This window comes from Calidris pugnax, unplaced genomic scaffold (assembly GCF_001431845.1).
Source record: "Calidris pugnax isolate Ruff unplaced genomic scaffold, ASM143184v1 scaffold351, whole genome shotgun sequence".
NCBI classification, from domain to species: domain Eukaryota; kingdom Metazoa; phylum Chordata; class Aves; order Charadriiformes; family Scolopacidae; genus Calidris; species Calidris pugnax.
In genome coordinates this window covers 464,124-476,934 of record NW_015091067.1, presented here as the reverse complement: position 1 = coordinate 476,934, position 12,811 = coordinate 464,124, and the positions used below count along the sequence as shown (strand labels likewise).

The 12,811-nt window shown below is 40.8% G+C and overlaps 1 protein-coding gene across 2 annotated transcripts; it reads left to right on the top strand.

Moving 5' to 3' along the window:
• Nucleotides 1-636: 636 nt before the first annotated feature.
• Nucleotides 637-8,548, top strand: LOC106896751 (C-C chemokine receptor type 5-like). 2 transcript variants are annotated; one of them, XM_014956964.1, is made up of 4 exons: nt 637-720; nt 4,515-4,678; nt 5,672-5,836; nt 5,905-8,548. In XM_014956964.1, exons 3-4 carry the CDS (start codon nt 5,683-5,685, stop codon nt 6,819-6,821), a joined length of 1,071 nt encoding a protein of 356 aa, XP_014812450.1. In that variant the 5' UTR covers nt 637-720; nt 4,515-4,678; nt 5,672-5,682; the 3' UTR covers nt 6,822-8,548. The 2 variants fall into 2 exon arrangements, with proteins under 2 accessions (XP_014812450.1, XP_014812449.1); XM_014956963.1 differs by having other exon boundaries at nt 5,672-5,876; nt 5,945-8,548.
• The last annotated feature ends 4,263 nt before the right edge of the window (nt 8,549-12,811 follow it).

Below are 12,811 nucleotides of genomic sequence, written 5' to 3'. Positions count from 1 at the left end.
TTGAGGGAGAGGGTCTATACCACATGGTACATTGTGGTGTAGACTGCATGAGCTGGTCACGTAACTGGAAAGAAGGTAGCTCTACCAGCACAGTGCTCTACCTGACCTAATTAGCTCCAAAACCTCTGGATCTTGACTCGTCTCTCTTCACAACGCTCACCTAAGGTAAGTGTGATGATGTCTAACATGACACTGCTTTGCATTGTATAAACGCATCCTAATTTTGCTTACAGATTCTTTTTCACTAGTGATAATGAAAGGGAGAACCATGTAGAAATTATGTAGAAATTAGTCAGTGACAATGAACATGAAGAATACCTTGGTGGGGTTGTTTCAACGGTTATTTTGGTGACCTGAATATAATTTTAAAACCACACATTCTGTATGCTCACTTTCTGTTGAGCTGCAGAAGTGTCTAGAGCAGCTAGAAATTGATTTAATAACCCAGTAGAGATGTAGTAGCTCAGATACTGACTGCTCCAGTTCCAGCTTGTCCAGAACAAGCAGATGCCCAAAGCCTTCATGCCTCCATTCTGAACTCAACCTGAAAACTGAGCATTTTCAGAAAAGAAGAACCATGCCCTTGATTCTTATACTAATGTTTTGCAATAGATCACACAGGAAGTGCTGTTTCCTATTTTCAGATATAGGGTTTAACTATGTGTTAGTTCACAAAGAAGACGACGACGACACAGTCAGACAAAACAAGCTTGATAATCAGTAAGTAGCTATTTTTTTTCCCTTCTTTTACACGTAAATGTGTATATATAGATATGATATATAGATATATAGATACATAGATATATAGAATCACTCAGTGGGAAAGTATATGTGCCTAATGACAGTGCCAATAGAGCTACCATTCAAGCAGAGGCACTACCTATAAGAACAATTGTGTCTTGTAACTACCTTACAACTCAGGATAAGGCTAAATGTGAGAGTAGAGAATTGAATTGGACAAATGGTGTAGAAAATTATCTTTTTTGTACTAGAAACTTACTGGGTCTTGGCTTTGAAGCTGTTCCAGGAGGTCAGTAGCTTGAAAATGTATTCAGTTAAGGATATGAACTGAGCAGATATGAAATCTTTCCCACTTAATCTTATCTCTCCAAATCTAAACCACATCTTGCTCTATTAGATGCAGAAGGCAGACATTCTTCATCACTATCCTATCTGATGGTGGTTTTGTATTATTCAAGAATTTAATCTGTTAAAGGCATGGTTTCATTATAATGTTATGAAGGGGTAAGTTCTTTGGGATTGGTTCCTCCTTTTTAATGTGATGTCTCTGAGCCACCACATTAGAAAACCTCAACTAGAGATATCAGTTTTATGGTCAGTCATGATCTGGCTTGCAAATTTTGTTAATGCACTTTTACATGAAAAAAAATTAATCAGTACTACACTGGAATTGTACTATTCTCACACACTAGGAGAGGTGAGCTCCTTTGCTTGGATAAATGAGACTTGCCACTTGGGTATTGGCAAAAATCTACAATAGCCTAAGAAGATATATAACTTTTTGGTAGTATATCAAATATGCAGCTATGGCAACATTTACTCTCACAGGAGAATTGCTGTCATTTGCCAAGAACGGTTGACAGTGCCAGGGCAGTGGGCTTGAACTCCTGTGTGTGGAGACCCCTATAGCAATAACATGACAGGGGCAAGATCCTATGACATATGTTGGCAATCTCCACTCCAGACCATAGGCTGCCTTTTTCATACTCAAGTTCATCCCCAGAATGGTTGTGACTACAACTGTTGTTTGAATTACTCTGAATTCAGTGTTTCATGTGAAGCAGTTTAAGCAGAGACACTGAAAAAAAACCTTGAACAGATACTAGCACAGGACTTCTTAGCCTACACAAAAAATGAACCCGCTTATACATATAGTCATGAATTTGCAGGAAGACATTTAATAGTTGTCTCAAGTTTCTCTGCGTGCTGATCTTCAGTGCTTATGCTACTCTTTTACAGTACATTTTTTTAGGTAAGAAAATCTCTTACTTCTTTTGTCTTATAACCACATAGACTGACTCAACTGCAGAAAAGCTCAGAATTTTTGCAAGACTGTCTTTCTGGTTTTGGTGGGGAATGGAAACAACTGTATACCAAGGGTTCTCAGAGAATTAAGCCTGTTTTCTCCCGCTGAGAAGATATTTTTCCTTGAAAGATCTGCAGGAACGAAAAAACCTCGTCAGTTAGAGGCAAGCAATTTTGAAGAGATGTTTCTAATGCTCAGCTGTTATAAAAGAGGAAGAGGTTTCCAAAGCGAGGTTTAATTTTGGAAGGGACTATCTTTCCTCACTGATATCCTGGAAGAGATCCTGTGGACACGACCACATGAAAAGATGTGTTTGAGAGCAACTATCAGCTTAGAGTCTTAGATACAACATTTAATTTACACTTCAGTCTTTCCCTTCAGCTTTCTTGGCAATTCAAGTACACACTTTTACACTTGCTCCCCAAGATGTCTTTGGTGTCTGTGGACACTCTTTTCTGCAGTTTTGCCTGTTCACAGACTCCTTCTGGAAAGTCAAAGGCAAAGTTAAAGAGATAGAGCTGTAACCATGAAACATTGGGCATCTGTCTTGCAACACCTGCTATCAGGATATAGGTTATTATTTTTTCTTCATTTAAATTTCAGTTTTACTCTGTGCTACACTGTACTTCTCTTTCTTCATAAAGTGCCCCAGATGCTGCTGACACATAATTTTAAGCTGACTACAAGTCATTAAGCAATTTCTTTTTCTGTATGACAAACACCACCATTTGTGAAAAGGAGGAGAGTGAGGGCAGGGCGAGTAGCGCTGCATTACTAATTCATGCATTTCAAAAGAGAAACCTTATCTTAGACTGTAAAAGTTGGGGGTCACTCAGTTTTGAGATAAGCAGCTCCATTAATGCATGGATGCTCTTCTAACGTGTGGGCATCAAATGTTCTGGGTTCTGTGATGAAACTCTGTCCAAATCCCCATTAGGGCACAGCAGACTCATTGAGCTGTGACAACTGCCATCTCTGAATAAGTCAATGTGGCAACTCAGGAGCCTCTTTGCTTCAATTGCTCTAAAACAGAAATGTCTGATAGTCATACCAGCACCTGGACACTTCCATAGCTGAAGGCGACATACTATAGAAAATAGCTAACATTCAAGAGCCAGCAACGCTTCCCTCAAGCAGCCGAAATACAGAAATCTGAAAAGACATGATTCAGACCTACATCCTCATTACAAGAATCTCCGATGTTGCCATAAGTGCAGCTTTGTTACATTTATTTTGGCTCACAAAATTACAATTTAATAAGAAAATAAAATTTTCTCCCATCCAAGCTGTAACCCCATTTTCTCTGCAGGAACTTTGATGATTGGACTAATGATTTGGAAGGTCCCTCCCAACCTATGCGATTCTATGATTCTAACTCCTTCCCAGGACATAGGCATTTGGCCCAGGGCTTGGTCACACTTCACTGTACCCAGCATCTTGGAGACTCAGAACATGACCAGTCCTCCAAGGGGAAATGAGAGAAGCCTCTTATTGGACTATTCATATATTTAGATGCTTTTGCATGATAAGCACACAAGACAAATTAGAAGAGAAGGAAGGCACCAAAGAGAAAGTTCTCCTCTTATATTTGTACCTTAGGTTTGACTCAGTTGCTCGCTTTTGCAGAAATCATCCAGAATTTCTGCTAGTAATCAAAACTACCCTGTACATGCAGAAACTGGGTGTGTAGGCAGATCGGTGGGCACTGATGGCTGCATGCAGTTACATTTAGTCTTACAGAAATCAAGTGCAGAGAGAATGAAGTGGTGGTTTTGAGAATGTGGTCTCTGCAAAAGACGTCTGCAATCACACAAACGCCCATTGAAAAAAGGGCACGGCGGGGCTGTAAGCAGGAAAGGAGCAACCATTGCTGCACTACTGGGAGTGGTCAGGGATCACAGAGGAAGCTGGGGCAGTCCATTGCCTTTGTCTAGACAACAGTCATCAAGAGGCCAGCAAAATGCAGATTTCATAACCATCAACCTTAACCTGCACACTTAGCTCCCAGGCTGTGACTCCTTTGTACAAGAGAAGCCCGCTCCCTCCAACAGTCCCCAAAACAAAACGGGAGGGACAGGGAGTTTGGGCAACTCTTGCACTTCTTCAATTCCTCTGTCACCTCACTGGAAACGCTGGCTTACAGAGGAGGGGACGGCAGACAGAATCGAACAACCACAGCAGATGAAGAACTGTTAGTGCACACTCCTAGCGATGGCCGTATTTGCCTTTTGCCTTTGTGTCCCCTCCAAGACACTGAGCCAATCTGAACTTTCGAGTTCCTGAATCACGGCTGATAAACAGCTACTGAAACAAGGAATCAAAACTTCTTTCATCCCCAAGCACTGGGGAGGTCTTTCAATCGTCAGGAAGATGCCACAACAGACACAGGTGTCCTAGGCCACCCTGAGAGCAACTGTCATCTTTTATGCCATTTGCCAAGGTGTTTGCCTTTCTGTTCTCTCTACAGGACTGTGAACCGTTTTCATTCCAGACCTACCCAAGACCAGCACACTTCCATGGCCTGTGCATGACACAGACTCTGTGAAGGACACAGCGTTTGCCATTTTAACCCAGACCAACACTGCCGGCTTCCTGCTCGGCAACACCCAGGAGTGGAGGTCCACCAGGCAGGTATGTTTAGTACTGTGCAAAGGTCGTTTCTACGCCTCCATTGACCATAATAAAAATCCTGGTTATGTGTGGTAATGCCACATACAGCTCTGTGCCTTCTGCCTGTACTTAGCTTGTTATCTGCAAGTTATGGAGGTAGTATTAAAGTGGGGCTAGAGGATGAGAAAATGGGTTTTTACTCTCCACTCTGTCACCGTTTTGCTGTTTAAACTATCAAGAAGATAAAATGTTTCAGATGTACTTGTTGATGCCTGGTTTGAGCAGCCTACACCTCCTCCTTAGGGTCTCTCTTCAGATCCTGATGAATTACGCTTGGGTTTTGATGGGAACTTGCAGAACTCATTCAGCTCTGCAGACTTTAATATTTTGTGTAAATACCAGTTATTAATAACTATCATGTTTAAGTAGCTCCCAGTAAATCATCAACAACCTAAACAAGTGGCACTCAGTAACTGTTTTACCCATCTCAGAAGCCTTTGCAGGCACCTGGTTGACACCTTGCCAGTGCTTGGTCCTCCTTGGACAAGGGCTACAGTACAGGCTGGCACCAATGAGAAGGTGGCCAGGTCCCAAGCACAGAAGCATGGCTATGCTCTGCGTGCCTGTTGCTGCCTTGCTCCACCCCTTGAGAAAGCCACGGTTGAGCTCAACAGCCCCAAACTACCCACTGCTCAGGTTCAATTCATCTTTCCTCTGCTCCCGGTTGGGTCAGGCAGCTGGCAGGCTCTACTGAGGAGGAAAAATGCACCAGGCAGGCTACACATAGGGAATGACACGCGGTGCACCTCCAACCTGCAGCAGCGTGACCTCACAGGCATAAAGAGGGGTTTCCTGGGAGCTCCGCAAGTTCATTTTGCTTCCGTATCTTGATGCAGTAATGCTGACGTGCTCAACAGCAAAAAGCATTCCAGATGAGGACATTAGTGTGTTTCATTCCCCTCCCTGCCAGGCTTGGTGTTTCCTCTAGTTTAATATTCGTTTCTTTCTTCCCAGACTAACACACCATGGAAAACCAAACCATAGACTTGGATGACTGGCCAGTGACGACAGAATTTGACTATGGTGATTCAGCACCATGCCCAGGCACTGAGGAGAAGAACACTGCAGCAAAACTTTTGCCCCCGCTTTACTCTTTGGTGGTGATATTTGGCTTCATAGGCAACATGCTCGTTGTCTTTATCTTGATAGAATACAAGAGTCTTTGGTGGTGATATTTGGCTTCATAGGCAACATGCTCGTTGTCCTTATCCTGGTAAAATACAAGAAACTGAAGAGTATGACTGACATCTACCTGCTCAATTTGGCAATTTCTGATTTGCTGTTTATATTTTCTCTCCCTTTTTGGGCTTATTATGCTGTTCATGACTGGATTTTTGGGGAGGCACTGTGCAGGATTCTCTCAGGTGTCTACCTCCTTGGCTTCTACAGTGGCATCTTCTTCATAATCCTGTTGACCCTCGACAGGTACCTGGCCATAGTGCATGCGGTGTTTGCTTTAAAAGCTAGGACAGTTACCTATGGCATCCTCACCAGCGCTGTCACTTGGGTGGTTGCTATTTTGGCTTCCGTTCCTGGCATGGTGTTTCACAAAACTCAAAAGGAAAGTACACGTTGTACTTGCAGTGCTCATTATCCAACCGATGCCACAATATTTTGGAAGTACTCCTATATTTTAAAGATGAACATTCTGGGACTTATTGTTCCGATGCTTATTATGATTTTCAGTTACTCACGAATTCTAAAAACCTTATTGAGATGCAAGAATGAGAAAAAACAGAAAGCAGTCAGACTTATTTTCGTGATCATGATTTGTTACTTCCTCTTCTGGACACCATTCCATATTTCTTCTTTTTTGCATACATTTCAAGGTTTACTTTTCAACTCAAATTGTGAAATCAAAAGTCGACTGGAGAAAGCAATTCAAGTGACAGAAACAGTATCAATGATCCACTGTTGTATCAATCCTGTGATCTATGCATTTGTTGGAGAAAAATTTAGGAAATATCTTTATGCCTTTTTCCGAAAGCATGTTGCAGCCCACCTCTGCAAAAAATGTCCAAATCTTTATCGTGAAAAATTAGAAAGAGTTAGTTCCGCATTCACACCATCCACTGCAGAGCATGACATCTCTACTGGACTGTAAACATACATCAAAACATTAGTAAATGTTTCATCACTCGCTTTGCCTTAAGGACTGCCTGACATTATTTAATATATCAACCGCTACTGCAAACTGTATGACCTTCAATTCTCTTTGTTAACTGTTCCTTGGGGTTAGAGCGTTGTCTGTTCTTAAATTAAGAGAATCTGTGAGTTCTCCAGGAAATGTTAACACCATAGCTGGATCACATCAAGACTTGAATGGAGCCCAGAATAGTATGATTCTCTTTCTTGACCCAAGTTCTATCCGATCAGCAAATGCTAGTGAGATTTACCTGGGGGGAATTCAGTATTGAAGAGACTAAAAAGTAGTATGTCATCTCACAAGAGCCATTTACTGTTATATGAACATTTTAAGGTAAACACTGGGAGGAAACTTTGAGGACTGATGCACCTGTTTAGTATTCAACATGAATGAAGCAATTTGGAAGCAATTCTTTTTGCAACATGGTCAGGCATTTGATAGGGGGAGGCTTTTAGTTTTCTTCATTCTCCCCCATAACCCTTATTTTCCCTATACGAATAAAAGATGTTTCCATAAAAAGGAATTTGAGAGTGAATATGAGATATATTGAGATAATATCTCTCCTCTAATTGTAGAGTTGACTGACTGTTATCTCACTAGGGCCATTTAACCCGAGGATTTATCTGTTAGCTAAGAGAGTAGTCATTTTTAAACATAATGCTTTTGACTACAGGGTAAGTTAGAGTATTTTTATTTTAGTCCTTTAATTTTATGCCTGCCATATCACTATTCAGTTGTTAACATTTTCCAAAGTGGGATTTTAATAGGCAACACTGTGATTTTTGTGGGTGCAATTTTGCAAGTAACTGTGCATACCAAGTCTACTGACTGCACAACCAGGCAACGTCGCACTCCCAAAATACATGAGCTTGTTTCTGACAAATCATATCCCTCCAAGGAAAACAGCTCTTAACCAATAAAAGTACATCAGCAAAGATCTGCAAGTCACAAGACTTGAGTCCATTAGTCAGAAGTTTTTCTGGAAAAGAAAGTGATATTCTAGGGACATGCATGTAAGGCCTTGCTCATGGAAAGCTGGAAGGTCAGGTTCAACTAGCCTCCAGGCCACATAAGGACACAAGAGGGGACTGCACACAACTTAACATGAGGCATGAGATTCAGATGCCTAAATTAACAGCAAATCTCTTCAAGGTCCCTCAGTAGTCAGCAGAGAAAAAGAAATAACCTGAGTCAGAAGCAGACATATAATTTAAATGGCCTCTGGGGAAGATCACCTGTCTAACTTTAGAAGGAACCTGGAAAAGCCAAGCTTTTAAATTAGGTATCAGATGCCTTAATCTAAGTGGTGCAAATACTCTTCCCCCTCTAGCCTTATAACATCGAGGCATAGCTTCTATTAGTTGTTAGCTTTTATCCTATCAGCTATTATAATCTGTCCACTACCTTTCCAGGTTAATAGCCACAAATAGACTAAAGAAGAGACAAAAAATTATCCTCACAGCAAACCTTCTTCCTTGGAAATAGTATTTTTCCTTTCTTTTGTACTTTTTTACTGCACTAAAGTGGAAGCACCTTTTTAATATTAAAGCATAAATTAGTTCAGTGTGATAAAAATCCTGCTGTAACCATGGTATTTCTACTGCTGTGTTTCAATTCTTGTCTTATTATTTTTTTCCTGTTTTCATGTTAATGCAGTGAAATTAATAAAATCTGTGTCTGAAATACAACGTATACCAGTTGCCCATGTTCTCCTCCGTAAGCAAAACGCATCAGCTCTGCCCTCAGAATGCAGTTTGCAAAAACTTGCAACCATGGATTGAAACACTCACAATACCACACTCCAGCAAAAGAAACCAAACTGATCAAGCGGAGAACTGTCTGCCCAGTCCAGAAGCTACTGTAGCTGGCACAGCTTTTATCTACCCACAAGCTTGCAAAGAGCGCATTATAATAGCTTTGGAAAAACTCTGGGGCCCCAGATTTTAGATGGATTAAATTTGGAGAAACAGGGCTGTATATGTTATAAACAGGGGAAGAAGAGAAATAAAGGAGGGCAATAAAAGATTGTGCGTTATTAATACTGGGATAAAGACAGGATTCTCTATAGACTTTCTGCAGTTAATTTCAGATCACCTTGCACTGCATAGAGTGACCCCAGCAAAGTGGGGAGCCAAGTTCTCCCAAGATTTATGCATTAAGGAGCTTTAAGCATTCAAAGTCCAATATGGAAATGAACTTCCGCTTTACCATGTCATTCTCCCTTTTCCACTGTCCCAATTCCTTTTTTCAGCCTATGATCCACTCCTCCTCCTCTCCCGTGCACACTGTTTTCATCTCTCCACCATGGGATAACTTAAATTCTATACCCACTGCCTTTGTTTTCTGATTTTCGTTTCCTATTTTGTGCTGGCAGGAACACAAAGTAATCCTGAAGAGTAGTTTATTGTTATGTTACAAACCCAGGCAGGATAATCCTTGGTCCTTATTGTAGTTTTGCGCTGAGACAAGCAAGGCTCCGAGACAAGCAAGGCTCTAGATAGTTTTGTGGTAGATTTCGAGTCTTAATCAGTCAGATGGGGCCGCAACATGGTGTAGCAAGCAGCAGGTAGCTCCAAATTAGGCTAGCAGGATTTCAGTCAGTCTGGTCATAGTGGGTCGGAGGTACCCATGGGGAAGGTTTAACAAGATCTCCAGTCCCCATGAAAGAGAGCACAAGTCACCTCAGCAGAGAAGTGGGGGAAAATTTACATATGGGAGACAAATATTCCATAGCTCAAGTTCTGCAAGGAAAAGCATTGAGATGAAGCCACTGTGTACGTAAGAACTAGAGAAGCAGAAACTATGCAATGAACTAGAGGTATGTTAAGAAAATGGCAAGGCACACCAGGATTGCAGTCACAGCACAGACATAGCTAACACAAGGAAGAACCGCTGCAGTGCTTGGGACCCATCTGAGCTGCTCTGGTGAGACATTGAGGAAACAAAAGCAAGCATTTGGGAGGTGTACAAGTAGCACCAGAACACCAAAAAGATTCAAGACGGGAGCTCTATGAACACTACAAGTAAATTGTTTCTTTACAACAAATATTGAACAGCTAAGTGAAAACTGTTAAGCTCAACAGTTCTGGCACTGAGCTTCTGAAGTTGTTGATGTGTGTTGTGTTGATGTGTTGAATGTGTTGATGTGTTGATGTGTGTATTGTGTGTCTTGTGTTAATGTGTTGAATGTGTTGACTGGGCTTGCAGCATGCTTATGAAAAGAATGCCCAAGTGCCATAGACAAATATATATGCACAGCCCTGAAACCAATCAAACCACTTAGTCTATGCACAGGACAGGATGGAGTCTGACCTTCCTGTTCGGAGATGCTACTGCCACATGTTCAGAAGCACATGGGCAGGAATGCCCTGCACAGCAAAAGAGAACTGCCAACTGTCAGGCAGACTTCCTAAGGGGCAAAAGGAAATGTAGCAAAAGTGCATATATGGCATTGGTGAGCGCTGAGCAGTTCTCATAACCAACCACCAGATTTATAATCATTGGCTTGTCTGTGGTAAGTATATAATGAACAAAAATAGAAACAGTGAAACTTCTGGTAACCAGTGCATAGGGATGTTCCTGTCATAAGACTTTCTTGCTGTTAACTCAACTGTGACCTTATGTGTACATATTTTAGATAAGGTAAAGGTAAATGGCATATAAAGGAAGAGGAAAAGAAATAGATGAAAATGGATAAATATGAAAAAGGTAGTGGCAAAACACAAGAGAATGACTTTATTACCTTTAACAGAGGCTAATAAAGTATTAGCAAAGTAATGGGAAGTTCAGAGATAAATACTTTAAGCAGGATGTTAAAAGATTTAGGCAAGAGAGACTGCCAGGCCAAAACAAAGAAGGATGTTTGTGTAGAAATAAGAGGTGAAGACATTGCTTTGTACCCATATTCTGGTGACACTTGCATATTAGTAGTTGTACTTCATTCAAGAAATGGGGAAAAGAAATGTTGTATAAGTTGGTATAACTGCCAGTCAGTTTTGTAATTCCTGTGACAGTGAGAACACTCTTGGTTTGAGTGTTTTAAGTCTGAAATGACTGATCCAGGGAAGGTGGGGCCAGAATACCGAACCAGAATGCAAAACTGCACAAACTTTCAAGTGATGATCAGCTTCACAGAACTGTCTACAAGGTTGTGCCAGTAGGACACTAACCATACAACACTAACAAAACCTATGCTGGTACCAGACTTTTTGAACTGAATGGAAACCAAGTGGACGGAATTAAAGGAGCCATTTGGACATAACTTGCAGGGATGCTCTCATGAGGTATGGACAATTAGATTACATCTAATCTTTGGCACCCAAAAGTACTTTCTGGTTCCTAAATCCTGGCACATATTTTGTTGTCGTACATACTCTGTTCATCCTTTCTGTGACCTGCTTTCCATTGGGAAGACATTTGGTGTGTCATTTTCCCAGCCTGCCTGATCAAGGGTCCAGAATTTACTTGTACAGTGAGGAATATTTTCAATTCATAGCTGAGATAGCCCCAACAGCACCCCTAGACCTAGAATTTACATAGTACAAATGTACCTGAAAACAGCAAAGTGTGAGAATTAAAGGCCTATGTAAAAATGAGATTCTGAGAACTGAAAATTTGCGAAACGCATAGCTATGGCCCAAAAGTAAAACCTATTGTACTATGATAACCCTTTGTGTATAAAACATGTCAGCATACATCATAATCCTGGATAAAAATGGTAGAAGGAAGCAATGCTCTCTTCTTCCTCACTGCATGAGGAAACACAGCTAGTTCAGTAAGAACAGCTTGTGGAAAGCCAAAACAAAAATAACACCGTAACAAGGGAATTAATATGTGCTGCAATGGATAATTATGTACATGCAACATTTAGAAGAGAGAAACAAACAGAAAACAGAATAACAGTGAGGAAAAAACCCTGCCAGTAAACAATCATGTGAAGAAGTAGCGTTAATCCAGATTAGAAATGCTTGTGTCTTCCAGAGTTTGTTTTTGTAACCTAGTTTCCTCAAACCTGTGAAATGTGCAAAATTGTTGTTGTTTTTTTATTTTACTAGTCTCCATGACAGAAATCTTAGGGTGTGGCACACATTTTTAACCCCTTTTTCCTCAAAAGAATACACCTTACAGATGTAAGATTGGGTGATTGTACAGTGGCATCAAAAGATTGTTCACAAAAACTGAAAAGACTGAAATAAAAGCCTGATAAGAAAAAAAAACAACAAAACCCTAACCAACAAAGTCATTTTAGCTGGATGTCTTTATTCAGCCTCTTCAAAGCAAAGACGTTTAACTATTACTGATGAAATAAAGTTTATGCTAATACTAACCTAAATTGGACATGGATTTTGTGAATATAAGAATGAGATATAATTGGGGGAACCAAAGGAAAAAGAAATGCATCCAGTTTGTGCTCACATGTCTTCATTAGACCTCTTCTCCAGATGAAAAGGATGATCTGCTTTGCTGTAGTTACAGACTGATAAGAGTGTTGTGCACTATCACATCGTGCATCTCTAAGAAAGGTATCTGCCATTCTGTTCCAGGCCTTTTTTCCCCCGTCTTTCTTCTTCAGGCAATGCAAGATTGAATGGAAATTGATAGTTGGATTTTCAAATTTCTGTACCCATAATTCTGCTTGATGAAATTCGTATATCACACTGCTATGTGAGTATCTGGTATGTGTCCTAGTAGACATTTCAGTACTGGTGTAGACTTCATATAAATGATGACATCTCCTCGCGAGAGTGCCATATCACCTAGGTACTGGATACTTCAGCGTGATGGCCCGATTACTCTGAAGATGAATCATAGAATCCGTTGCTTGATAGAAGAGATTCACAAATGCAGTTTGACTTGACAGAGCACATGGCTGCATACTTGCTGAGTACATCAACTTGAGCCCCACGGGTAAGGAACAAAACCCACTACCATTCCAGGAATGTTACGAC